This window comes from Pyrus communis, chromosome 1 (genome assembly GCF_041283825.1).
Source record: "Pyrus communis isolate YQ-2024b chromosome 1, ASM4128382v1, whole genome shotgun sequence".
In the NCBI taxonomy this organism is placed as follows: domain Eukaryota; kingdom Viridiplantae; phylum Streptophyta; class Magnoliopsida; order Rosales; family Rosaceae; genus Pyrus; species Pyrus communis.
The window spans coordinates 4,972,232-4,997,996 of NC_142565.1; the positions used below are offsets into that span (position 1 = coordinate 4,972,232).

Here is a 25,765-nt window from a genome sequence, read left to right on the forward strand (position 1 = left end):
GTTGATGGTACGTCTCAAGCTTTTTTCCTAAATGAATTAATTGGTTAACAAAATTGTCTCATTTTTTAAACAAATATATATTTTTTAAAATAAAATGATATATTCACACTATTGGTAGGGGCATAGAATAAATTTGTATCAAACTTCTTATTCACGAGACTCGAATTTAAAACCTGTTACTTATCAGTAAAAATAGATATTAATAGACGGTGAACTATTGGTACCAAATTTTTGTAGTGATTTCACAAACTTTCGTGAACAAACGAAAACAAATATATAAATGAAAAACAGATGTCGCTAGACCAAATAATCATGTGCGACATCAATTGAATTTAGTTCTAAATTAAATTCTTTAAATTATTAATAATTAGCCAATGTGAAGATGAAAAACAAACTCGTTATAACTCAAAATCACAAGTGTATTCAAAGCTCAAAACGTTTTATTGGGTACATGCACATACTTATACCAGATATGGAAATGTATAAGGAAAAACATAGGTAAGTTAGTGCATCCTTATTTTCAAACATTGCCAAGGATGGAAAATGAAACAAACATATGTGAAAATGTCATCTCCAAATGTGTGATGGTTTTTCGATCACCTATTGTGAATAACCGCTAAAACTACAAAGTTACCATCTTCTTTTTCTTTCACATTAGTGGTATTTCTTTTTCGACATTAGGAGATATTCAATGGCAAAATCCAAGGTTTAACTAATAATAAATATAGTAGCTTTAACACTACCTTTTTTAACCAACTTGTATTACATTACCCTTTTTTAACCAACTCGTATTACATTGTACAACCAATTATATGATACACTCGACACACTGCACTGAGTTGTAAATATATACGTTTGACCAGATCCAGAACTACTTTGAAATTATTTATTTTTGTTGAAGAAAAAGTATTTTGAAATTCCAAAAGATATCCTTTGTTCTTATCTAGGGCCATTACTTAACTTCACATACCTAATTAGGGGCACCCTAATTCCAATTGTGATTTGCATAAATAACCCCATTGGAGACCCACCAAAGTTTCACTAGTCACTAGAACACTCTTCTCTCTCTCTCTCTCTCTCTCTCTCCATGTGGTCACCATGGCCGAAATCACCAAGAAGGGTGCACACAACCAAACCAGCCCGGTTACAGAGGAGCTTTTCCTGCTCATCCTTCAAAGACATCCAAAACCTATGCGAACCTGAACCCGCATCCGAGGTCCTAAGCCCGCGGACCGCGTCCATTTTGCACCGGGTCAAAATATCCACCTCAGCCCTTCGCTTGTGGGCCCACCGAAAAGCGAATCCACCAGACGCCGACCAGCGCGTGGTAATCTACCACACCAGCCTCCGCGTCGTACGCAGGACATTCGAGGACTGTAAAACCGTCCGATCCATCCTCCACGGATTTCACGTCCCGATTGACGAGCGAGATCTGTCTATGGACGGGAAGTTCCTGCACGAGCTGCAGGCGATTACGGGGAACAAGACTTTGACTCTTCCGATGGTTTTCATTGGCGGGCTCTTCATTGGTGGCGTCGAGGAGGTCAAACAGCTCCACGAGAGCGGGGAATTGAAGAGGCTGATCCAACGGCTGCCAGTGGTGGACCCCAGAGGGTGCGATTTCTGTGGAGGGCTGAGATTTGTTCTCTGCCAGACGTGTGATGGGAGCCATAAGGTCTATGATGAGAAGATTGGGTTTACTCCTTGTACGGTATGCAACATCAACGGTTTGATTAAGTGCCCTTCGTGTGCTCCGGTGCGGCGGCCCCACAGGGAGTGTACCCTCAAGTTTTCCCCCATTTGATTAATTAGTTGAACTCGGACCAAAAAAAAAAAAAATTAGAACACAGTTTGCTTTTTTTTCTTTTTTCCTGGGTTTGTTTATTTGCTTCGATTTGGGGGAATATGAATGTGATGATTAATTGAACTATAATTTTTATTTTATCTAGCTAATTAAGTTGGAATTTTGTTAGCTTTGAGGAAGATCGAATTGTCTTGTTCCATTTTTTTTTTTTTTTGAATGAACATCTGATTATAAAATATTGTGTAAAAAAATATGAGGTGATAGAGTCAGATGACAATATTGAGTGGTGGTATTGGTTCACTAAAAATTTGACAGGTGTATAATTAAAAGGGTGTGCTATTCACACACATTTTTTTACTTTTCACACACATCTTGTTAATTTATGTCATTTGATCTTTTTCAATTCATCTGATCCGACGATCACAAATTAATCTGGTATGCGAAAAGTAAAAAAAAAAATATGTGGATGGCATACCCTAAAACCCATCAACTTTTATCATTAACGCAGAGAAAGTATTAAATCCTATTTCTATTCAATGACTTCTTTAGTGTGCAAATCAAAATAGTGTGATATGTCTTTGGGCTTCTTCTTTAGTGTGCAAATCAAAATAGTGTGATATGTCTTTGGGTTTCCGCTACTACTAGTTCACCAACCTTTGCAATATCGTTTATATCAAGTAATCACTACATTTATCGTCTGCCAAAGAAAATGGTGTGGTATCTGGCTTCGGCCTCTAGTTCACCAGAAAAAACAAAAATGAGTGTATGTCTAGAGTTTAGAGCTCGTTTAGATGTGTTTTTAAAATGATTAAAATCATTTTTGGTGAAAATGTTTTTAGAACTAATCCTTATTCAAAATAAAGTAAATCCTGAAAAAACACTTAAAATGTTTCCTGGAAGAAGCACATAAATGGTGTTTCTTGCAGAAAACACTTCAAGTGCTTTTGGAACCCAAAAGGATTTTCTCTAAAAAAGTTTTCAATCATTTTAAAAGTACATCTAAACGAGTAAAGGCGGAGCCAGAAAATATTTTATGGGTGGGCTAGTTAAAAAAATTACCCTAAAATCAAATGTTTTTTTTTTTTTTGCTACATATGTATTGTATGCAAAAATTTAAGTTTAACTTCTGTATTTGTATACTTAAAATTTGTCTGGCAAGAACTCAATAAGTTTCACAATTGCAAATTAACAAAATTACAATGAATCATCTAATTTCACATATATTTAGATTTAAACACAAGAAGAAGATAGAAAACTTGGTATTTCAATTACAACCACACAACTAGCACAAAGTAAAACATTAAAAGTAGCAGTAAAGACAATATTAACAAAATTGGTTGAAACTAATATAAACCCCATTATATCAAAGCAGAATAATCTTGAACAAAATGATATCACAATTTCCGTAGTAATTTTTATATTTTAAGTTGTGATAAATACTCATGGCGCTAGTTTCATTAAAAATAATTCTTCTTGCACATTTTTTTGTCTATTATATAGACTATACAGTAAAGTATATATACATATTGCTACATATCCTCTATGGGCTACAGCTCACTGTAGTCATTGGTGTGGCTACGCCATTGCAAACGAGCCCTAAGATGGTTTTTAGTGCAACCAAAATTGGATTTTTCGTTCAATGAATATTGGATGGATAAGATATAATGGGGTTATATTGTGTTTGGTAAGACACGCAATTTTTACATTACCAAAATTGCACAGATAAGGCAATTGATCATTTACCACAGTGGTAGAACGATGTTGAGTCTTTGCATAACGGCGTGAGTTCAAGCCCCGTCGATGGCTAATCTAACATTTAATTTAACAAAATTTATTATTTGACAAAAAAAAATAAAAAAAAAAAAAAATTGCACATATAAGGCATAGCGGGGTTATTTTGTGTTCGGTAAGGTACGCAATTCTTACATTACCAAAATTGCTCCGGACGTTTCGGCCTTTTAAAAATCTAGCAAATTATCAATTTTTGGAAAATCCAACCAACTACCAATGTGCTTAGTAGTTATCTTTTCTTCATTTTCTAACACTATTGATATATTTTAAAATTTTAGATAAATGATATTAGATTTTAATTAAATATAAAATAATATTATTTAGACACAAAAATATATAATTATTGCTAGTGCACTCTTTAATCCAGGTGAATTCTATAAATAATGTTATAACCCACCATTACAAAAAAGTGTGTCAACGGCGGTCAATATTATGTATCTAAAAAACATTACTATTAAAAGAAAACTAGAACGAGGGACCTTACATTAAGAGAGTGCTTTTTTCCAAAAATTATTTCCCATATTTCTTGCAAGATAGTGAAAATTGAATATTACTAGACCAAATAATTATTCACTTTAATCTAAGAAAAAAAATATAAATTATATTAATTGTTGAAACCAAAATTGCGTAACGTTGTGGACGGATGTGACACACAACTCATGGCACATGAAAAGAAAGCAAACAATCTGGATTAACCTTGGTACCAGGCAAGTAGCGGCCAAAAGTTCTCTAATGGTCAAGTTAGTAAGCAATTTATGAGATTAAAGCATGAAGCCTATATAGGTGTATTTATACTAGTCGAGATAGGCTTTTTAGATATAGAATTTGTATTAAATAGGAGAATTCCATAGAATATCTAGGAGTAGATATTGTGTTCTCGTTTGAGTTTGATTACTTGCGAAACACAACAGGGTGTGGTGGCATCGTTGGTTCGTTTGATTAGCTTAATCCGATCAGTGTTGTTTGGTCTATAAACAAACTTCTGAAATATACGTATTTCTATCTGTCTTACTTATGTCATAGAAAATCATGATTCGACATAAAGCTAATATTAAAAATAATAATAATAATAACAACGTAACCCATCAACCTTACCGTTAGTCGAAAAAATAATTCTAGAAACAAGAGGGCCTTTTCCATTGACCAAACTAAATGTATTAATTCATTGTATGTGGGCTTAGCCCATTTTTTTGAATCCTTTCTCAGCTTGGGCTAAAGTCAAGGCTTGTGGAGGATTGACTAAACCCATTTCAGTTTGACGAAAGCTACATACTCCAGAACCTTCTCCATTTGCATCCTTCGCAGCACAAGGATTCGTGAGCCGCTTGGCTGCACATTCTAGAAGAGAAGAGGGCGAATTATTATTTATTTTTTTAGTCAAACGATAAATTTTGTTAAATTTGATGTTAAATTGGATGTTAACTTAATCACCAACGAGATTTGAAATCATGCATCATATAAAAATTCAACATATTTTCATCACTCTGGTAAAGAATTGCGTGCAAGAGGTTGAATTATTACCATGATTTTGTAATTTCAATGTATATAATTTTAGCCATATAGTTTATTAATTGTTACCGTCGAAAGGATAATGACCCAATTATATCACCACCATTTTCAAACAACGTGACATCGTTTGAAAGTCGATTGACTTTACTCATTTCTGTTGTTTTAAGAAGTTACTTTACAAAGATCAAGATCCTCTCCTCAGTAAATGGTAAGAATTCTCCTGATTAGGCTCATCGGGCCGTTCAAATTTTATCCAACGGCTATAAACAAGAAGCTTCTCTAAAAATTATAATAATTATAACGGTTAGATAAAATTTGAACGGCCAGGCCTGATCATTTGCTTAGGAGAGAATCTTGATTCACTTTACAATTACAAAAGTCGAATTTACCTTTTCATTTGTCACCAACGTAATACTTATCGAAAAAGGTTGTCAAACATAAATATTAATTATTAAATTGCAACAATTAATAAACTAGGTGCCTACATTGCAAAAACTTAAAATTGGTTGTGGATTGTGACGTAGGTGACCAAGTGAACACGCAAAGTGGTACAGTGAGTAACCTATCAATTCCAAGAGCTGAGGTGGGCCAACATCAAATACATCACCACGCTTTCTGATTCAATCTTTCGAGAAGAGATTTTTTTATGATATATTCTATTAAGATCACCAAATTAAATGATCCAAACTTTTTTAATTTCATCGCACGGAAAAAAATTATTACAATTTTTAAAGGATCATAATAGGTAGACAGTTGGAAAAAATTTAAAAAGTCAAAATCACTTAATCCGGTAATTTTAGTGGAAGATATCCAGATCTCTCCTCTAATCTTTCTGCTCTTCTCATTTTTTTAAAATTTTTTTTATTATAAATAAATCATTTATACTCGTACAAAAAACAATAAATTGTCAAATATTATGCGGCTTATTCACTTAAAAATCCAAGCCTGGACCCAAACAGATACACGTGCCAACCATAATGTAGAATATGGACAAGGAATTGCGTAGATATTTTAAGATGTTTGTACAGAAATCTGAAAGTCAAGGGTCGTCGCGTACTGCCAATTTACCAAAACAGAGAAATAAAATGTGTGTGTGTTTTTTTCCAATTTTTTTTTGGAGATTCGCATAATTTTTTATTTTGATATTTAAAATAAAAAATCAATAGAAATATTCTTTTATTTTGTCTATTATCAATTATTTTGTAAAAATTTCTATTAAATTGAGGGTATTTTTGTCTAATTAACCCCTCCACTTACTTTTCTATTTAACATAAATTTTTCATGGGAGGTGGTCCTTGGTTTTGTTCACGATCAATCATTTTGTTTATTTAATAGAAATCTCTTTTAAAGTGAGGGTATTTTTGTCCAGTCAACCCCTCCAATTGTTTTCCATTTAACTGTAGGAGGACCAAAGTAAGAAGTTATGTCAAACTTATAAACCACTTCTATCGATTTTTTATGTCATAGACTAAAAAGAGTTATGTCAATTTCAAAACCATTTTAGCTAAAACAAATTAAAAATTATAAAGCCGATTCATGATCATTTGATATTTCATCTTCTTGTTATGAACGATATTACTATTCTAACGACGGAAGGATAATTTGAAATTGAAATGCAATAAATTCTAAGAACAATAAATGAGAATTATGGATCATGAATCCGGATCCTCTTTGTGAGGATTCCGGAAATCCGTGAATCGTACATCGTATGGTCATAAATTATTTTAAATATTTTTATTTAAAATTAAACACAAATAGTACTTGACAAAAACTAATCATACGATATACGATAAACCGACATGATTTACGGATTCCCATAATCTTCACCAAAATAATCCTGAGAGGATCCTGTTAGATGGATCATATTTGAAGCAAACTTATTATTAGAATTGTCCACGTCATGCTATAAACCAATAATTTTTTTATTAATTTTTAATTTCGGCAAGTGTGAAGAGGATTTTTTACCTTAATTAAAAAGAATTATTATTTTGTAAATTTCCTGGCAGGTGTTGTGTCGACTCAATGACTTATCCAAATAAGTGTGTTTTACCAAGTCAATAATATGGCACTAAGACAATGTCTCCGTCACAAAAAATAAACTTTATAGTTGTGGGGTATATCGACACATGGCATTAACGTATTACTAATTTGCATATTATCATATGGTCTCACTTGAATACAATGAATAACTTATTATGTTTGGTTACAATTTATGGAATTCACTTAGAACATCTTTAAAGGAGATGTTAAATTTTAAACATAAAATTTAAATTTTGACAGCTTATGTAGCACTTTGACATCTTTTAAAATTTTGTTCTTCAATTGATATGTCAAATTAAATTATTATTTTTTAAATAAATTATTAAACTAATTAAAATTTAATCAGTAATCTGTTTACCTTCCTTGATTGAAAAGAAAAAAAAAATTGGATAATTGCATCAGTCAACTCAACATTAATTATAATAAATGATTAAACTAATTAAAGATTAATAAAATATATTTAATAATTAATAAAAAACATTTAAAGCTGCTGTCAAATTTGACAACAACTTCTTTCGCTGCCAATCCATGTCATCACCACATTGGATTTGGCACTTCGGTTGGAAAATATTAGTGTAGTCTGTTTTTTTACTATTATAGTTAATGTGTACATTTTAGCATCTCCTGTAACTTAAAAGTTGTTATTTTACTTCATGAAACTCAAAATTCGCTCAACTTTGCCTCGAAAAATTCGATTTTGATTCCATTTAGCCCCCTGAAACTCAAAAGTCGCCATTTTACTCCATAAAACTCAAAAGTTTGTTCAATACTACCTTAATTCCTTTAATTTCGTTATGTGGTTTTGATTTGGATGCATTAGACTAATCAATTTCATTTTTATTTTTATTTTTCCATCTCTGCAAGTCAAGCACAACTCAAAAAAATATCAATTCTTAATTTCTTATTTTAAACTTAATATTTTCTGATTGAATGGTAACGCATAGTGAAGATTTATAAATCAAATTCATTGACACATTTGGCATAGTCTTAAACGGTGGTGGGTCTCACATATGTTCTAAAGGGCAAATTTTGAGTTTTAGGGGACAAGGTACAACAAATTTTGAATTACAGAGAGTGAAGTGGTGATTTTTGAGTTACATGGTGCAAAATGAGATCAAAATCAATTTCTAAAGAGTGTAGCTAAAAATAAGCCTTATCTTTAAGATATGATGAACTATTGAAGGAAGAAATGAAAAATTGTATATAACATAAAGTGAAAAATGCATTACTTATCAAGAAAATTTATCATTCTAATCCTACCAAAATAATGAAATTAGAAGGAATATGTTTCCTTTACATCGTGTCCTTTTCTAATCCACTCGAAATAAAAAAATCATTCATTCAATTTTGAATACTTCACGTATAACTGAAACACATATGGAATCAATGTTTATATAAAATGACATATCAGTAGTCGATAACACGTCGATATTAGCTAACCACAGGACATAATGACAGAGTCACAATGTCACTATTACACTGGAAAGAAAATTGTCTCTGTTAATTTCATTTAATATATTTAATTATTGGTGAAGTGTTTTTTGTACATTTGTCCATGTTCATATGCCAAAAGTCTACGCCGGCTGTTTGACTAAAATCCAATAGCGCGCGTCGCTCTACGCCCAAGTCTCAACCTTTCCATTTCCAAGCCCTCAGTCCTCCCTCACACTGCTGCCAACCCTTTGGACCCATTCGCACGCTTAATTGCAAATTTAATTGTTTACCAAAAAAAAAAAAAAAATTTGCTAATTTAATTTTTCATCAGAGAAAATTGTAGTAACGGTCTTTTAACTTCAATTCAATTAAAGTAAAGATCCCTCCACTAAAAATCTCTTGATTTATAAAATGTGTAGCTATGGTCATTTTCTTAAACTCCGTTAGAATTTTCGTCAAAATAAATCACATGTCACACGTATAAGGCTGAGTCGAGGGGCAAATATGAAAAACCGAATGAAAAAAAATGTAGCAATGGTCCTTCAATTTTAACTCAATAGAAGCAATAGTCTCTTAACTTTAAAGATCCTTGCAATTTAATTCATTTTCACGAAATTGTAATAAAGTTTATGAAAATAACCATGGCGGCACGTTTTGATGAATAAATAGACAAATAGTCATAGACTTTTAATTGTAAGATCATTACTCCAATTAAATTAAAATTAAACGACTATTATTACAATTTTCTCTTTCCAAAAAATTATCACTTTCATCTCTCCCTCCAAGATTATATTAATTGGGTTATTAATTTTGATTATACTAATCAAACACATGGATTAGTATTTGCAGTGTACGCGTTTTTCTTTTTCAAACACCTGCCGTGGGTCTAAATTAGTTTGCAAGTTCTTAGAACACGTTTTTTGGTCTTTACTCATCTGCCTTTTCAACTCAATTCAAACTTCCCAGCTGGGTTTTCTGTGGGTTAACTCGGATTTTGCTTTCAATACTCTGCTGGGTTTGCTCTGTTTTTTGCTGGGTTTTCGTTGATAGTGACAAAGATGATCAAGAAGTGGAAGTACAGCATGTTGAAGGACCGGTTGGGGTTGCTGGGTGTGGTGGTGGTCTGCTTGCTGATTCAGAATCTGGGTTTTTGCTGGGGTTTGAATGATGAAGGTATGGGATTGATTTGAGCTGCTGGTTACTGTTTGCGTCCCGAGAAAAGGAAAATTGAAACGAAAGATGGTTGTTTTTCTTGTGCAGGTTTGGCGCTTTTGAGGTTTAGAGAGAGAGTAGAGAGCGACCCTTTTGGTGCTTTGGCGAACTGGAACGATGAGGATGGAGTGGTTGATCCCTGCTCGTGGTTCGGGGTCGAATGCTCGGATGGAAAAGTTGTGGTTTTGTGAGTACTTTTTTCTCTTTTCTTTCTTTCTTTCTTGCTTTTCTTTCTATACAATCTACTAATTCAAGTTATTGAGGAGCTTAATTAGTTAAGAAGATATTAATTTGAAGACTGGAAAGCTCAAAAGTCTTTACTTTTGCCTTTTTATTCAAGGACATAACCGAAGTTCGAAAAGGAGTAGTGTCGTTTCTTCTTGTACAATTTACACTTTGTGTGTGTTTTTTTGGGGGGGGTGCTCTTAACCAGTTGAACAACGTTCTCGATTTTGATTTACCGATGAATTTTGTTAGTAATCGAAATTTTTAGTGCCAAGTAATCAATATTATCTTATGAGGTTTTAGAACAGCATGTCTATAGGTGTCGAAGGGGCCTAATATGATCGTCGGGCGATATAATTCATGATTATGGAGTACTAGTTATAGCTTTACTCTTAGTTTTATTGCCCCGTGAATTCTATGAAAGAAAGTCAAAACCGGGAACTCAAAGACTTGAGGACTTCATTTTTTTTTCAAGCTATGATTCATTGTACTTAATAGGTGATTTCAATTTGCTGATTTTGCCCAACTGATTCTAAAGTTAGATGTAATATGATACGCAGGAACTTGAAAGATCTTTGTCTTGGAGGAACGTTATCACCTGAGCTCGGGAAACTTGTCCACATAAAGTCTATGTAAGCGTTTTTGTATCGTTGCTTTGATCTGTAATGATTAATAGTAAATTTCTTTGAGCTCTCTCTGGTGAATCCTGCTAAAGTGAAATTTTTCTTCAGTATTTTGCGCAACAACTCCTTCACGGGGATCATTCCTGGAGAGATCGGCGGGTTGAAGGAATTGGAAGTGTTAGATTTAGGATACAATAACTTCAGTGGACCGCTTCCAGCTGACCTTGGCAGTAATTTTTCATTGGCAATCCTGTAGGGTGATCTGTCAAACAATTGAATTCTTTTCTTAATCATTTTTTCGACGTATGTATAGTAACTCAGTTTTCTGCTCACATTGCAGCCTACTTGACAACAACCGGCTTCTTGGCACCTTATCTCCTGAAATTTACAATCTGGGGTTGCTTTCCGAATTTCAAGTTGATGAGAATCAGCTTTCTGGTGCAGGCAGAGAAGCATCTTGCAATGAAAGATCTAATTCATGGTATGTGATTACAATTGAGGCTTTGCAGGACTAATGATCTAGGAAAATGAGTCTTTTACCTTCTGTCGTGCATATTCTAGTGTCAATTATATGCCTCTTACTTTAGTCTTGTTTTCTTTGCTAGGAACCTCGCTCATACTGAACACTTTGTTCATGGGAGAATGCTTTCTATAAATTTTAGTAGTTTTTTACCACCGGAATCCAACGCACCACCATCGCCAAAAGTTGCAGAACATTCTCATTCAGTCTCATCATCACATACTCCAGCAGCTTCCCTACTATCAAACAACTCAAGTCCACCTTCCGCACCTACCCCATCTGCTTCTCCACCTTCACTTTCTGCTCCGGCGCCTGTCTTCTCAGGAAATTCCAAAAGTTTCATATCGAAGCATAAAACCGCAATATTAATTGGAGGCATAGGTGGTGGTGCTTGTTTTGTTATAATTTCATTCATCCTTTTGTATCTCTACAAGACCAACAAGGTAGCTACTGTCAAGCCTTGGGCCACAGGGTTAAGCGGACAGCTACAGAAAGCCTTCGTAACTGGTAAGGCTTATTTGACAACAGAAAAAGATGATCTCTGCCATCAGTTAGACACATTGTGCGTGTTGCAAGTTTTGTGTCTCTCTTGATTAATCATGATAGGGAATTTTGATTGCAGGTGTACCAAATCTTAAGAGATCAGAGCTTGAAGTGGCTTGTGAGGATTTCAGTAATGTAATAGGTTCTTCACCGATTGGTACAGTGTACAAAGGAACATTGTCTAGTGGTGTCGAAATCGCCGTGGCTTCCCTTGTAGAGCCGTCTGCCAATTACTGTTGGACCACCAATTTAGAGTTGCAGTTTAGGAAGAAGGTATGAAACAAACAAAAGCTGTAAATTTATATGCTTGCTTAATCTGTTCTGGCAAAGTGGGCCTAATTGTTCCAATGGTTATGGTTTCAGATTGAAAAATTATCAAAACTGAGCCACAAGAACTTTGTCAGCCTTATCGGGTACTGCGAGGAAGAGGAACCTTTCACTAGAATGATGGTTTTTGAATACGCTCCGAATGGGACACTTTTTGAGCATTTACACAGTGAGTATATAGCTACATTCTCTCAAATGTGTGTGTTTGTGCTAATTATACATGTACATGTGATGTCTAATGCTAGTGAAAACTGCAGTAAAAGAAGCTGAGCACTTGGACTGGAGAATGCGACTGAGAATCGCAATGGGCATGGCGTACGGCCTTGAGTATATGCACCAGCTGAACCCGCCTATAGCTCACAACAACTTGAATTCAGGATCCATCCAGCTAACTGAGGATTATGCACCAAAAGTCTCAGAATTTAGCTTCTCGAACGAGACAGCTGAAGCTGAAAAAGAATTATACAGCATAGAACTTCTTTCCATACCATTAGCAAACAGAGAAAGCAATGTCTACAGCTTTGGTGTCATATTGTTCGAAATGGTAACTGGCAGACTCCCTTATGCAGTGGATAATGTCTCACTTGAAGACTGGGGTGCGGATTACTTGAGAGGTGATCAGCCCCTCAGAGAAATGGTTGATCCGACACTAGAGTCTTTCCACGAAGAGCAACTGGAGCAAATCGGGGAAGTTATAAGATCTTGTGTCCGCCCTGACCCAAAACAAAGACCTCCAATGAGAGAAGTCACTGCAAGACTAAGAGAAATTACCGGAGTTACACCTGATGGGGCATCACCGAAACTCTCACCTCTTTGGTGGGCGGAGCTTGAAGTTATGTCTCATGATGGAAGCTAGAAGATGAATGCCAAGATTTGTCTCTACGAACCATGTGTAAGTCTCATCTTCCGTGGGTGGCAAGGCACAAAAAAAAGTTTACCTTAAGTTAATACTGCTTGTATTTACAGCAGGAGGATAGAATTCTACTTGTATATAACCTGAGATAGGGTGGAAAACATAATCCTTTTGTTCAGCGGTAAAACTGTAAAAGTAAAACACAACAGTAAATCAACCTGTCAATCGGTTTGTTCGTTCATGTGGGATGAACTTCAATGAGAGGGGAGCAACTTTCTTGGGCGAAAACATGAATTTTGGAAACATATTATCCCTCAATTGGTTGAGTGGATTGGATTGAAGGTCTCAAACAAGAGGCATGCAAGGTTTTTAATTTTCTGACGTGAAATTCATTCTTTCAACATTCAAAGACTTGCAAGTGTTTGAAAAAAGAAAGACTTGAGATTTTAGGAATCTTAAAAGAAATTAGATCAAAGACGTCTCCTTTGAAAAAGGGACCAGTTGGTGGTTTCGTTATAGTAGCTCATCCTTTCAGGGGTTAGAAAGACTCACAGAAGCATTTCAGCCTTTCTAGCCACCATTGTGCGGTTCGCTAATGCGAGGAATCAAACCACCAAAAGGTGTCGTATTCGACGATCATAAATTAGAAATCAAATTAGCCAAAATTGTTTTGACGTTTCAACTAGGATGGTTTGGTTTAAATTAGCCTGAATGATCATAAATCAGAAATCAAATTAGTCGATATAATATGCAAACATAACTAGTATTAAAATTTTAATATAAAAATGTAACTCACCGATGTGAGTTAGGGCGGTTAATTACGGAAATGTGTCCACCCTCTTGCATCGCATCCAAGTTCAATATCAATATATATAAGAAAGCATAGAGATACTGGGAAGATTTTGATTAGGCATATGCCAGTGCCCTTCGCGTAGTGGTAGTGGACATGCAACTTAGTAGCTCCCACGTCTGACAACATTAGACTGTCGCCAAATAATCCACTAACCTTATAAATACCACCCCATCCAATCACTTTTCCCTCAACCCAGCTTTACTGCTAAGCACTTTCAAAATAAGCTCCTGCAATCCTTTCCCTAACCCCCAAGAAATGGCAAGCAGGAGTCTTCTAATCCTCATCTCCTCCCTCCTCATATCCCTCTCCCTCCCATCCGCAACCGCCAACGACTACTCCCCGAAAACCCCCGAGCAACCGGACCATGTGGTGGTGGAAGGCGTGGTGTATTGCCAGAGCTGTGACCACTACGGAACATGGTCCTTGACCGAGGCTGAGCCCATTCCGTCGGCGAAAATCAGCATCATCTGCAAAGATCACAAGGGCCAGGTCAGCTTCTACAAGTCTTTCGTGACGGACGTCAAGGGCTACTTCTATGCACAGCTTGATGGCTTCAAAATTGGACAACATCTTTTGGACCATCCTCTCCATGGATGCAAAGTGAAGCTTGTTTCTTCTCCTCTGGAAAAGTGCAGTGAGCTCAGCAATGTGAATTACGGGCTCTATGGCGCCCCGCTTCGTTACGAGGACAAGAGGTTGTGGGGGAGGAACTATGAGGCTGTTGTTTATGCTGCAGGGCCCCTGGCTTTCCGTCCTTCTAACTGCCCTACTACTCACTCTTGATTCAGAACACCGGGTTTTCGCTGATTAATTTTCCTCCTTAAGTTAACCCTTGTTACTTCTTTTTTTCTATTGTTTGATTTTTGTGTTCTAAATGTTAGTGTCTCGGAAGTTGTACTGCTTCTTGAATAAACTGGTTTTGTACTGCAGAGTGATGAAATGACATGTTTCATTTACTTGTTTGATCCCTTCTTTCGAAGAGATACTAACCAATTTCTCCTGCACCTTGGATGCGGGATAATTAAAAAACATGACAGTGCGTGATTGCCTTAGGATTCTGTCATCCCAGGTTCCCCAGGTGCTCGAAAGTTCTTGTTCTTTGGATTATGTAGAAAATAGGGGACAAAGTTTATGAGATTGTAGGCACAATTCAGCTCAAACTAAAATTGGAAACTTTTAAGTACAAGGGATGAACGGGGAAAGAACACAACTCATTACATTCCACAACAAATCCGAAAAAACTCCAGCGCGCACACACATACCTCTCCATTAAATTGTTCCTAAAAGTCCAGGGGCATTCCAAACATCTTATTGATCTCATCCATGGCCTCCTTTGTTGTTACAGTGGCCTCGAACAAATCCAAACCTCTTGATCTTCCGGACAAATCTGGCATTTTCTTCTCTTGCTTCTGGTCCAAGTTATCATCAGGAAGTATAGAAAACCCACCAAAATCTTCTTTCCTATCAATTCCTCTGTCCTGCTTCTTCACTCTCCTCTTTCTTACAAAATCCATAGGCTTCCCGAACATGTTATTGATATCATCCATGGCCTCCTTTAAGTTTATTGTTGGGTCGACTAAACCATGGTGGCAAGCATTTTCGACCTCCTCTGGCTCATCCGAAATGGTGGCCCCAACAAACCTACAAACCATTGTATCCTCCCTGAACCTCGGTCGAGATGAGCCTCCAACATCCAAATCACTGGAACTTTCACCTGGAAGATCCTTCGGATTTGGAAACACAAACACATTTCTATGTGAAGCTGGTGAGGTGGAATCATCAGCCGCATTTTGGACGTCACTCTGATCAGGGCTATCGTTAGCATCATCAATGAAAATGTTTAAAGGTTCTTGGTGAGACTGGTGGGTACCGGTTCTACTCAATCCTTCCTTATTATTTTCTGATTTCCCTCCATTATCCAAGTCGTCATCAACAAATACCTGGAATCCACTGTCCACATTATTGTTCTTCGGCTGGGATTGGCGAGATCTTCTGCTAATGGGAGCCGTCTCTATAGGCTCTCGAAACATGTCGTTGATGGCGCTCATGGCCTCTTTCATGTTTACAGTAGGATCCACCAATCCATGATGACACGCATCTTCCGCTTCAGACTTTCCAACAATGGCAGTGTCTACAAACTTCACCACAACTGTATCATCGCCGGCAAACATCTTCGGTTCCTCTGACCCTCTTCCAGAAATCACTTGACGCTTACTTCTAGACTGATCATGTTGGGATTCTATAGGCCTGGCCCCGATTTTGCAGGCATTTTCTTTGTTTCTTTCTCCATTTGGAGGGATAGTCCGATCCGACAGAGGCCTTTTCACGGATCTCTTTTCCTGGCAATGCATAACAATTTTCTACGGTTAAAAGGAGTGCTAACAACACAAACTACAATCCCTCTACACCCAAAATAAGATTAATAAACTACCTGGTTTCTGTGTCTCCTATGTCTCTCCATGCGTTGAAGGAACTGCTCGTACGACTTCTCTAACGCTCCAATGGGCTCTGCAAGGCTGTTCGGCCGTTAATAAGATGTAATGTAGCAGCGGTTCAAGTCAGAAATGTACATACACAGAAACATTCATATTACAGTCATTATTGCTCGAATTGGAGACGTATACTACAAATTTGGATTCCAAATTGGCATCTAAGCTACAAATTAGCTAAACAACATATCCAACGCTACGAAACAGAAACGAATCAGGTATAATTTTACTTCCTCCAGAAATTGAGAGCATCACGATAGATTCAATGAGAAAAGGAAAATGCTGAGGACTTACTTTTGCACTCCTAAGTGGTACATCTTCTCAGCCTCCTCAAATTTCTTGTTCTTTTCATAGTAGAGAGCATATGCCTGGTAGAACAAGGAGTGCTTTGTCCCGATTTGATTCGCCTCCATTGTTCTCAACAGAGCTCTTGGATCATCGACAAAATCCATCTACTCCACAAAACAAATATCAAGAATTGGAAAAACTGAATCTAATCCATTTCATATATTTCCCTCAATTTTCTCAGCAACCAAACGGTAGCTATGAATCAATCAAAATTCAAAATACCCAGAAGAAACTCGCAATCACAAAGAAAGGGGTAGAAAAGTTACCAACTTTAACCAAACTCTAATGCAGCGCAGGTCGTTTCGGTATCGCCGATCGGACTCGAATGTCTGCGCGCATTTCTGCAAGAAGCGAGGGAGCTTCTCCTTCAGAGTGCGAGGTGGGAGTGAGTCGTTCATTTTTCGAATCCCTCTGCGACCACATTGTGAAATCAAATGGGTTAAACAATAAAACGGTAACTGATAGAGAGAGGAAGAAATGGAGGTGGCGAGAGGGTACCTTAGCCATGGAAGAAGAGGGTCTTTGCCGGAGTAGGTTTTGATGTCGGAGATTAAGGAGGTGAGAAGATCGTTGTTGGACATGGTGGTAATGGTGGTGGAGGTGGAGGAGGGGGAGGGAGGTTTTATTTGAATTTTCGAAATGCGGAGGGAGCCCTTACCGCGCAACTCCTATTTAAATGGAGTTGAACTTTTTTTTTCTGGGGTAAAGTATAGAGTTGATCATGTGACAGATATTTTAGAGCATGACGGTGACACTATTCATATCTTGTAATATGAGTGGACGGTAAAGTTAATATTTCATCGCCATATGACATAGTATTAATAAGTAGAAAAAGTATTACTTATGATCATGACAAATAATATAAGATAATGAAATTCGATTCAGATAATATGCAAATTTCTCGCGCGTTTTAAGCGTTGAATATAGTGTATTATGAGTTTGACTTGCTTTTATAACATGCCAAATATTTGATTTGGTAAATTGAGAAAAAAACGACCTCATGACAATTATAATTTTATAGAAAACACATCAAGTCCTTAAGTTTCTCATTCGTAAGTGATTAAAAATATAATTAGACGGTATGTCTGTCTAAATGGTTATCATTAGAAGTATTATTATAGATGGAAAATGAAATATACATATAAATTTAAAGAGCTTTAACGGAGTTTTTTTTAGTACTGTTTATTTTAACGAAAAATCACATTTTTATACTAAAAAGTCAATCATTATCATTAAAATTTAAAAATTTCAAACTATTTTCATTAATTTTCCTTTAAATTTATCCTTAGAAAAATAAAATAAAACGTCCAAAAAAAAAAAAAAAAAAAAAAAAGACCGACCCGCGAAAGCCCAACAGAAAGAGAGCAGCCTAACACAATCACAAATTCACACCCACTGCAGCAAGTCACTGCTGAGTGGCCTTCAAAATTCATCACCGCCGCCGCTCGTTGTACCTCTTTTCCCAAACCGCCGCCCTCCACCTTCCATAATCTCTCTCCCATGGAAAAATCCGACGCCGAAACTCAAAACGCTAACGACGACCGCGACGAGCAAACTCCCTCCAATGTCAACGGCACTGTCGACGACGAGCCCGAACCCGACGAAATCGATGACGAAATGGACGAAGAAGAAGACGAAGACGAGGAGGAGGAGCCACCTCTGCCACGAAATCCCCTCTCCCAGGAGGCGCGGTTGCGCGCGGAGAAGTCCAAGGTAGAGAACCTGGTCCGTCGGATGTCGACCGAGCGAGTCGATCTGAGGGTCCACGACGTTCTGATCAAGGGCAATACGAAGACGAAGGAGCATTTGATCGAGGCCGAGCTGGCGGAGATTAAGAAGGCCACCACCATGCAAGAGCTGCTCGAGGCCGCGGCAATTGCAAATGCGAAGCTTCAGAAGCTTGAAATATTCGACGCGGTTCGGATCACGCTCGATTCTGGCCCGCCGGAGCTGCCTGGAACTACGAATGTTATTGTGGAGGTTGTCGAAACTAAGAGTCCAATTTCTGGCGAAATCGGTGCTTACACGAAGCCGGCGGTACATTCTCTGTTACTATAAGTTTCGTGTATTTGTATATATTGGTTTGGTTTGCTGAATTGGTGAGATTAGGGTTTAGTACGTAGAATAACTACAGACTGTTTGGTTTCTGAGAAATTGGAGAAAATGGAAATCTGGATTATATCAATTACTTGCACATATGGGCGTGAAATAGATGGCATGTGTTGTAAATTTTAAATCCCACATCGATACCAATATACTGGTAAAACCTATCCATATCTCCTGCTGCCAGTTTGTTTCGGTCCGAAGGATCATGATATTATGAAACTAGGAGGCGTGGTTAAGTGATGAATGCAAATGTGGGAGCTAAAATGCCTAATATGTTGTGTTCTCTTGTTTCTTAATTGTGAACAGATGCATAAGCATGGTATCCGTCATGTCTTACGTGTAATGTTTTTGTAGGCTAGGTCATGGACTGCTGAAGGAACACTTAAGTTCAAAAATCTGCTTGGATATGGGGATTTGTGGGATGGTTCTTTGGCGTATGGGCCCAACCAAACGTCGGAGTTAAGTGCTGGCCTGTTTATGCCCAGGTTCAAAGGGTTTGTAACTCCAGTGACGGCACGAGCATTCCTGCTTTCCCAAGATTGGATGGAGTTCTCTTCTTATAAAGAGCGCATGATGGGGCTTTCTCTGGGACTGATTTCATCAAAACACCATGATTTGGCATACAACCTGGGTTGGCGAACGCTAGCAGACCCATCACAATTGGCCTCGAGGTCAATAAGAAGGCAGCTCGGCCATGGATTACTTTCTTCAATCAAATACACATTTAAGATTGATAGGAGAAATTCACCTTTGAGGCCAACTCGAGGTTACTCATTTGTTTCTACAAGTCATATTGGTGGCATTGCACCTGATCATCGAAGCACAAGGTTTTTGCGTCAGGTTTAGTACACATTCTCTTCTTTATTTTGGTTCTCTTCTTTATTTTAGTTTCTTTTTAAGCCGAACTGATGAAAGGAAAAGGGAAAAAAAAAATTTATGTATATATATGTCTTTCATGTTAAATGCTTTTGATTGTCATTCGTATACCCACCTGCTTAAGAGATCTATAAATGTTTTAATCATACTTTCATGTTTAGATTACTAATGATAGAACGTTTCCCAGGATTGTCATTGCATAATGAGATGTTTCTAATATTTCTGATCTGGAACGGTTCTTCTATTTCATATTCTTGAATAATAAACATGACTGCTTTTTTCTAGTAGGCCATCTTGGATACAACCTGTTCATTTTCTTGCATATTACTGACCCTCTTAACTACGCGTAATTAGAAGAGGAACATGAAAGAAAAACAACAAGACCATTCTTTTCTCTACCCTGTTTTATCTTTTTATTTGGAAATTAACAAAACCAATATGATTGTTTGCTAATTAGTGATTTTCAAAATCTGAAAGTCTGTTATGAAGCTTTCTTTGTCCTGTAGTAAATTGTGTGCATTGTTATCTTGTTGCCTGATTCAAGGTAGTGAAAAGTGGCAACTTCTTATTGGATATGTGGCCTTTTGCTTAAATCAGTTGATCTATGTTTATGGCTAAATATGGGTTTTGTTAAGAACCAAATTAAGGATCGATTTTTACCCCCTTTCCACTTATTCTCTAGACCTTTTAGCTATTAAACTTACTAACTTTCTTCTCTTACTGTATGCTGCAGGAGTTTGATATTCGTTATGCAGTTCCATTAGGATTTTATCATGCTGCACTTAATTTTGGGATCTCCGCTGGAGTTATTTTTCCATGGGGGTGTGGATTCTTGAACAAGCCCTCATCCCTTCCAGAGCGGTTCTTCCTGGGTGGTGATTTCTCTCCAGTTTGCTCTGTGGGGGGCCCTACGACAGTGTGGGGATTCAAGACAAGGGGACTAGGCCCCACTGAACCAAGAAGGCATGTTGGAGATAATTCTAATGAGGAGAATTCTGAATTTCCTGGAAGAGATTCTATTGGAGGAGATCTTGCTGTTTCTGCATTTGCAGACATTTCATTCGATCTTCCACTTCACTGGTTAAAAGAACATGGAGTGCACGGTCATATTTTCGCAGGTGCGGGGAATCTGGCAAAATTGACGGAGAATGAGTTCCAAAACTTTTCTGCCCCGAAGTTCCTTCAGTCATTTCGAAGTTCTGTGGGAGCAGGGATTGTTGCCCCTACCAAATTCTTCCGCCTAGAGGTTAGCTATTTTAATCTGATTTTGAAGTAAAAATTTAAGAAACGAAATTCATGGTACATATAATTCTTGCATCCGTGATATGTATTATATGAAGATAGATTGCATGCAGTAATGGGCATAAGGATCCTCTTTCTTCAAAAGGGTTTTTTTTTATGGTCTTGTCTGCTTATATACTGGGTTGCTGCTGGTCTGGGAAAACAATCTAATTTTATGACATGGTAATTTCGATTCAAGAAGGCTTCTGAAATCTTTGGAATATGGTTATGTTTAAATGGATTTTGTAAATAATCTGTTCTTGTACAAGTCTCATCAGTTAAACTCCTCTGTAGGGTATACATGTGATGCATGCCTGTTTTCTTTTGTGTGTATGTGTTGTTTTGCCCGAGTTCGTATATGTGTTTGGTTCATACTTTCTATTTGGTTGCCTGGTTAGCAAGATCCCTATGATCTCAGGGTTTAACAAGCTCGTTCTTTTGTTGTCAGTGCAACTACTACTATATACTGAAGCAATTTGAGCATGACCGTGGGAAGACTGGCTTTCGCTTCAGCATCTCAGCTCCGTCATAGAATCTGGGAATTTGTTTTTTACCTGTGATACTTGATGTTCGGCTAAACTTGAGGGCGACATAAAGAGCAAGTCGTTTGAGGTACCTGAGGTTTTTTTTTTTTTCCTCCTTTCGGATTGACAGCCCTGCTCATTTTCTTAGAATCTTAGTTCAGACATCGTTACAAGTTTTTCGTTTTGTACTTTCATCTTTAGACTAAGATTTGAGGAAGCACGGTGCTTGAAGATGCACATACGGAGAAAAATAACATGAGATTTCCGGTGCTGGAACGTATACACATGGTGATTAAAACTGTTGAGAAAATCCTGGAAATGTCATATTATTCCGATGAATATTTTCATACCATCTGTTGCCCGTCACGTTTGACGGAAACAATTTAGGAACAAAATTATGTTTCATTGCAACGAAACCCCTTGCCCGGAGATTGAGGAACTCTCATTTTTTATCTTTTATAACGGAATCAAACTCAGACAATACCTCTCCTTAATTTAGAGAGCAACTTACATGAAACCGACTTAATGTTACATGACGTTTCAATTTAATAATGTGAGTTTTTTTATTAACATCCCATAATTTTATGATTACACCCCAACCTCAAAATTATTCTTTAAAATGCCAATATTAGCCCTTTCATTGTTTAAGACCACCTTTTTATAATAGTTATGAAATTAAAACCTTCTAACATCCTATCTCATCAACCACTCACCCTTCTGCCACCTTCCTTGTCGGTGTCGGCCAATGATAGCCACCCCCTTTCCCGCCGTTCTCTCTCTCTCTCTCTCTCTCTAGAATTCTCACTTCCGGTAATATTTTGTAGGACATGAAATACCATAAAATTGAATTTTATAATGTTGATATCAACCTAATCAGGGATACCAACTTGATGGTCGTGAAAAATTTGAACGCTACTTGTAGAGAAGCAATCCTTCTGTGTCAACCAGGAATTGACTTTCTATGAGACGATTGGCTAGTTTAATTGTAAGTCGGCATATGTTTTGCATACTTGAGATCATTTTGTTAATGGAGGTGCCATGGTGGGGGGCTGTCGAGAAGGAGGTTTTAGGATGACGAAGGTGGTGCTGGTTTTGTTTGTTTGTTTTTATCTAATTTAAATTAGGGTAGAAAAGGAAATTCAGACCAAATAAAAGAAAATTGGGTGTATTCATAACATTGTGGGATGCCAATAAAAAAAGCCTAATAATTTTTTGTCATATAAAGAAAAACTTACACATGACAATGCATTATTGGATAAGAGACATTACGCAGTGGTAAATTCGTTACTAGTAAGTCCTCCCTTAATCTGCATGGCCGTAATTTGACAAGCAGACCCAAGAATCTTCCCTCTTACAGAGAAGCAAACAAATAACAACACTAAACGAAAAAAGTTCCGAGGTCGATTAGAAAAATGGAGCCCGCTGCATCTGCACCACTATAGCAAGGCCACAACCACAAACGAGCTTGTTCGAAATTGCTTCTTTAGAAAGCACATATGAGTGTAGATACTTTTGCAACTCATTTTCACTTTTAAATAAGCCTGGTAAATATAGTCAGAAACGCTTTTAATTGTCAAAACATTTTCTTTTCATAAGCAGTCTAAACAAACCTTTAACCACCCAAGGATGTGAATAGAGAATGGAGATGCCGCGCAAAGAGCACTTTCACATTCCAACCCGACAGTGATTTTCCCCCAGGTCCACACCAGTGGTACAATATTTTGTTGAAATTATAGCGTTTGTATACCAGAAGCTCTGTATTTAAGGAAAGTTTAGGGTTTAGGGTACGCCCAATGTCCGAGCTGGAGAACCTGATACCGCAATTGTCGACGGAGCGAGAAAGGACCGTCGTGTTCTGACCGACACCAACAGCTCGATCGAATTCCGGCTAACTCGGTCGTTATGCAGAAGTGATTTCTCTCCAGCTTGCACTGTGCGGAGCCCTATGAAGAGAATTCATTATCCTTTGGAAGAGACTCTATTGGAGGAGATTTTGTTGTTCCGGCTTTTAAAGACGTCCTTTCATTTGATCTTCCATACCAGCTCACTGGCTCAAAGAACATGGAGTCCATAGGCATATTTATGCAGGTGCCGGAAACATGGCAAAATAGACGGAGAACAAGTACTATAACTTTTCATTACCGAAGTCCCTTCAGTCATTTGGAAGCTCCGTAGGAGCTGCTGGGGTTGTTGTCCCTACGAAATACGGCCGCCTAGAGGTTATAAGCAATAAAATCTGACTGTATAGATAATAAGCAATACATGCATGTTCTGGTTTGGGGTTTAGGCTTTGTGAAACAATTTGAGGCTCTTTGGAAGTGCTTATGAACAAGTGCCCTTACTTTTTTGATCGATATATATGGGTTTTGTTAATTACGAATGGGAATGCTCTTTGGAAGTGCTTACGAATAAGTGGATACTGCAAATGGTCTGCTCTTGCACGAGTTCACAAGTGAACACCTTAAGACTTAAGAGTGAGACATATATTATATATATACGGTGAACTGTCTATTTAATCTCTGAATTGTACGGTAAACTACCTATTTAGTCTCTGAATTATCACCTCAGTGAAAATTAGGTCCCTGGACTATTTTTTTTGGAAAAATCAGTCTCCAAACTAATAAAATATGTCAATTACATTCATAATATTAGATTCAAAGCTATTATGTCCAATATTAATTCGTCAATTTAAGTCACGTGACTTGCATGTGATCCATTGTAGAGAGTAGATAAGTAGTTTTTCATTGTTTAAGGACTTATTTTCTTCGAATAAATAGTGTATGGAGTTAACTTTGGAGAATAGATCAGTCGTAAGATTCGCAACTTATATGCAACATTATGGGCTTATAGGCAAGAAAATGTTGGCAATATCCTCTAAAATGTGTCATGTGACTTAAGTTAACGAAAAATTGGATAAAATAGTTTTGAGTATTATTTTAAGGATGAATTTAGAGACTTATTTTACTGAAAGAATAATTTTAGGGACCTAATTATCACTAATATGATAATTCAGGAACTAATTTGACAGTTTACCCGTATATCTATACACACTGCATGACAGCATGAGTGCCTGCAGTCTTCATGTTTTAGTGTGCTTTCTTATTTGGCTGTTTGTTCCTTGGTTTTTATGCGGTTGCCCTAGTTAGTTAATTAGAAAGATTCTTAGATTATGTTCTCATAATTTAACAAGCTAGTTGGATTTTTGTTGTTGTCATTGCAACAACAACGTACTATAAGACTGGCTTTTTAGCTTTTGCTTCGCAGTTCCATCGTAGAATCTCGGATTTTTCTCTTCTGATAGTTTTCTTCCGGAGTGACAGAGATGGCTCCGTCGTAGTGTGGTAGTCTCACTAGGAAAAATGGGCATGTATATATGCTACTATATGTTGGGTGCTTATAGTTGACTTTATTTGAAGACTTATTACCAAAGTCCTCTGAATATTGAATATATATCGATCGTTACATCTTTTTTCTTCCTATTTCCTATCCTATATTTTCCGTCCGATCTTAATGTTGCAATTCAGGGAGCCAAAGCATTACTAATATGCTTGTAATTCCTGAGTTTCCGGTCTATTTTTGTATTCAAACTTCACTACCGACCCTACAAGCAATATTGACGAAAGAAATGTGAAAGGCATGAATTTGGTAACTGGTTGAAAAGATATACGTTCTTGAAAATTCGAGCTATGCAAGTGGTGAATTGTCTTGGTGGATCTGAACTTCCTCTTCAACTTAAAACGTTTCGCATTTAAACTTTTTCCTTTCTCTTGATGTAACTAAGAAAATAGTGGATTATCCTAATGAATCCGAACTTCTTCTTCAACTTATAGCGCTCCACATTTAAACTTTTTCCTTTCTCTTGATGTAACTAGGAATATTATATTGTTTACGATAAAATCTTTGGAATGTTACCCCACATTTCTATCAAACGATACATAATGTGTTAGGATGGGTAACATATCGCCTTCGCGGGCCTCACAAATTGGCAGAAATGAAAGGGAGATTAAATATACTTTGAGATTACTTAAAATATTGTTAGGTTCGAAGTTATTCCTTTTGGTGCATGCATACGTTATTATAGTATTGAGTGACACCACTTGTTTTATAATATACTCAACATGCTCATAGTTAATTGATTAAAGAATATGTGGTATACAGTCATATGACCTTGGACAGATTTTTCAGTTTGTCGTGAACTTGGTCCGGTATACAGAAATGTAATTCTACATTTGGTTGAAAACTTAAAAATAACACTTTTTAACCAATTGCATTATGATATTTGGTTTACTGGGTTGTATTATGGGCACATTAAAAAGTTTCTCCTGACCTTGGTGAGTATTGACACACACACACACACACACACACACACACACAAGCTCAGTAAATGTACGTATACGTATATCAATA

The 25,765-nt window shown here is 36.9% G+C and overlaps 5 protein-coding genes across 7 annotated transcripts; 4 read left to right on the plus strand and 1 right to left on the minus strand.

Annotated features, from left to right (window-relative positions):
• The first annotated feature begins 1,066 nt into the window (after window positions 1–1,066).
• Window positions 1,067–1,966, plus strand: LOC148699021 (uncharacterized protein At5g39865-like). The gene has a single exon (XM_088678778.1). It carries the CDS (start codon window positions 1,088–1,090, stop codon window positions 1,802–1,804), a length of 717 nt encoding a protein of 238 aa, XP_088534904.1. The 5' UTR covers window positions 1,067–1,087; the 3' UTR covers window positions 1,805–1,966.
• Window positions 1,967–9,396: 7,430 nt separating this feature from the next.
• Window positions 9,397–13,169, plus strand: LOC137720455 (putative inactive receptor-like protein kinase At3g56050). The gene is made up of 9 exons (XM_068459525.2): window positions 9,397–9,751; window positions 9,839–9,977; window positions 10,576–10,647; window positions 10,747–10,890; window positions 10,979–11,119; window positions 11,244–11,665; window positions 11,781–11,974; window positions 12,065–12,197; window positions 12,286–13,169. The coding sequence occupies exons 1-9, from the start codon at window positions 9,637–9,639 to the stop codon at window positions 12,882–12,884; spliced, it is 1,959 nt and encodes a 652-aa protein (XP_068315626.2). The 5' UTR covers window positions 9,397–9,636; the 3' UTR covers window positions 12,885–13,169.
• Window positions 13,170–13,721: 552 nt separating this feature from the next.
• Window positions 13,722–14,596, plus strand: LOC137721216 (non-classical arabinogalactan protein 30-like). Its single transcript, XM_068460316.2, has one exon. It carries the CDS (start codon window positions 13,990–13,992, stop codon window positions 14,515–14,517), a length of 528 nt encoding a protein of 175 aa, XP_068316417.1. The 5' UTR covers window positions 13,722–13,989; the 3' UTR covers window positions 14,518–14,596.
• A 217-nt stretch (window positions 14,597–14,813) lies between these two features.
• LOC137719595 (uncharacterized) lies at window positions 14,814–17,225 on the minus strand. Its single transcript, XM_088693898.1, has 5 exons — window positions 17,070–17,225; window positions 16,838–16,982; window positions 16,518–16,675; window positions 16,166–16,250; window positions 14,814–16,073 (listed from the first exon to the last, which is right to left on the minus strand). Exons 1-5 carry the CDS (start codon window positions 17,150–17,152, stop codon window positions 15,015–15,017), a joined length of 1,530 nt encoding a protein of 509 aa, XP_088550024.1. The 5' UTR covers window positions 17,153–17,225; the 3' UTR covers window positions 14,814–15,014.
• Window positions 17,226–17,917: 692 nt separating this feature from the next.
• Window positions 17,918–21,797, plus strand: LOC137720742 (uncharacterized). 3 transcript variants are annotated; one of them, XR_011066580.2, is made up of 5 exons: window positions 17,918–18,608; window positions 19,032–19,517; window positions 20,287–20,799; window positions 21,283–21,455; window positions 21,560–21,797. XR_011066580.2 is itself a non-coding variant. In XM_068459858.2 (4 exons), exons 1-4 carry the CDS (start codon window positions 18,072–18,074, stop codon window positions 21,364–21,366), a joined length of 1,620 nt encoding a protein of 539 aa, XP_068315959.1. In that variant the 5' UTR covers window positions 17,921–18,071; the 3' UTR covers window positions 21,367–21,797. The 3 variants fall into 3 exon arrangements, 1 of the variants encoding a protein (XP_068315959.1); XR_011066579.2 differs by having other exon boundaries at window positions 21,283–21,446; XM_068459858.2 differs by having other exon boundaries at window positions 17,921–18,608; window positions 21,283–21,797.
• Window positions 21,798–25,765: the final 3,968 nt, after the last annotated feature.

What these genes read in the sequence shown, in the direction of transcription:
- LOC148699021 (XM_088678778.1), top strand. Translation starts at nt 1,088, where the DNA reads ATGTGGTCACCATGGCCGAAATCACCAAGAAGGGTGCACACAACCAAA.
- LOC137720455 (XM_068459525.2), top strand. Translation starts at nt 9,637, where the DNA reads ATGATCAAGAAGTGGAAGTACAGCATGTTGAAGGACCGGTTGGGGTTG. An exon ending in GATGGAAAAGTTGTGGTTTT is followed by an intron (nt 9,978 to 10,575) that starts GTGAGTACTTTT and finishes TATGATACGCAG; the next exon opens with GAACTTGAAAGATCTTTGTC. An exon ending in AATGAAAGATCTAATTCATG is followed by an intron (nt 11,120 to 11,243) that starts GTATGTGATTAC and finishes TTTCTTTGCTAG; the next exon opens with GAACCTCGCTCATACTGAAC.
- LOC137721216 (XM_068460316.2), top strand. Translation starts at nt 13,990, where the DNA reads ATGGCAAGCAGGAGTCTTCTAATCCTCATCTCCTCCCTCCTCATATCC.
- LOC137719595 (XM_088693898.1), bottom strand. Translation starts at nt 17,152, where the DNA reads ATGTCCAACAACGATCTTCTCACCTCCTTAATCTCCGACATCAAAACC. An exon ending in TACCACTTAGGAGTGCAAAA is followed by an intron (nt 16,251 to 16,517) that starts GTAAGTCCTCAG and finishes ACGGCCGAACAG; the next exon opens with CCTTGCAGAGCCCATTGGAG. An exon ending in ATAGGAGACACAGAAACCAG is followed by an intron (nt 16,074 to 16,165) that starts GTAGTTTATTAA and finishes ATGCATTGCCAG; the next exon opens with GAAAAGAGATCCGTGAAAAG.
- LOC137720742 (XM_068459858.2), top strand. Translation starts at nt 18,072, where the DNA reads ATGGAAAAATCCGACGCCGAAACTCAAAACGCTAACGACGACCGCGAC. An exon ending in GCACAAGGTTTTTGCGTCAG is followed by an intron (nt 19,518 to 20,286) that starts GTTTAGTACACA and finishes TGTATGCTGCAG; the next exon opens with GAGTTTGATATTCGTTATGC. An exon ending in CCAAATTCTTCCGCCTAGAG is followed by an intron (nt 20,800 to 21,282) that starts GTTAGCTATTTT and finishes TTTTGTTGTCAG; the next exon opens with TGCAACTACTACTATATACT.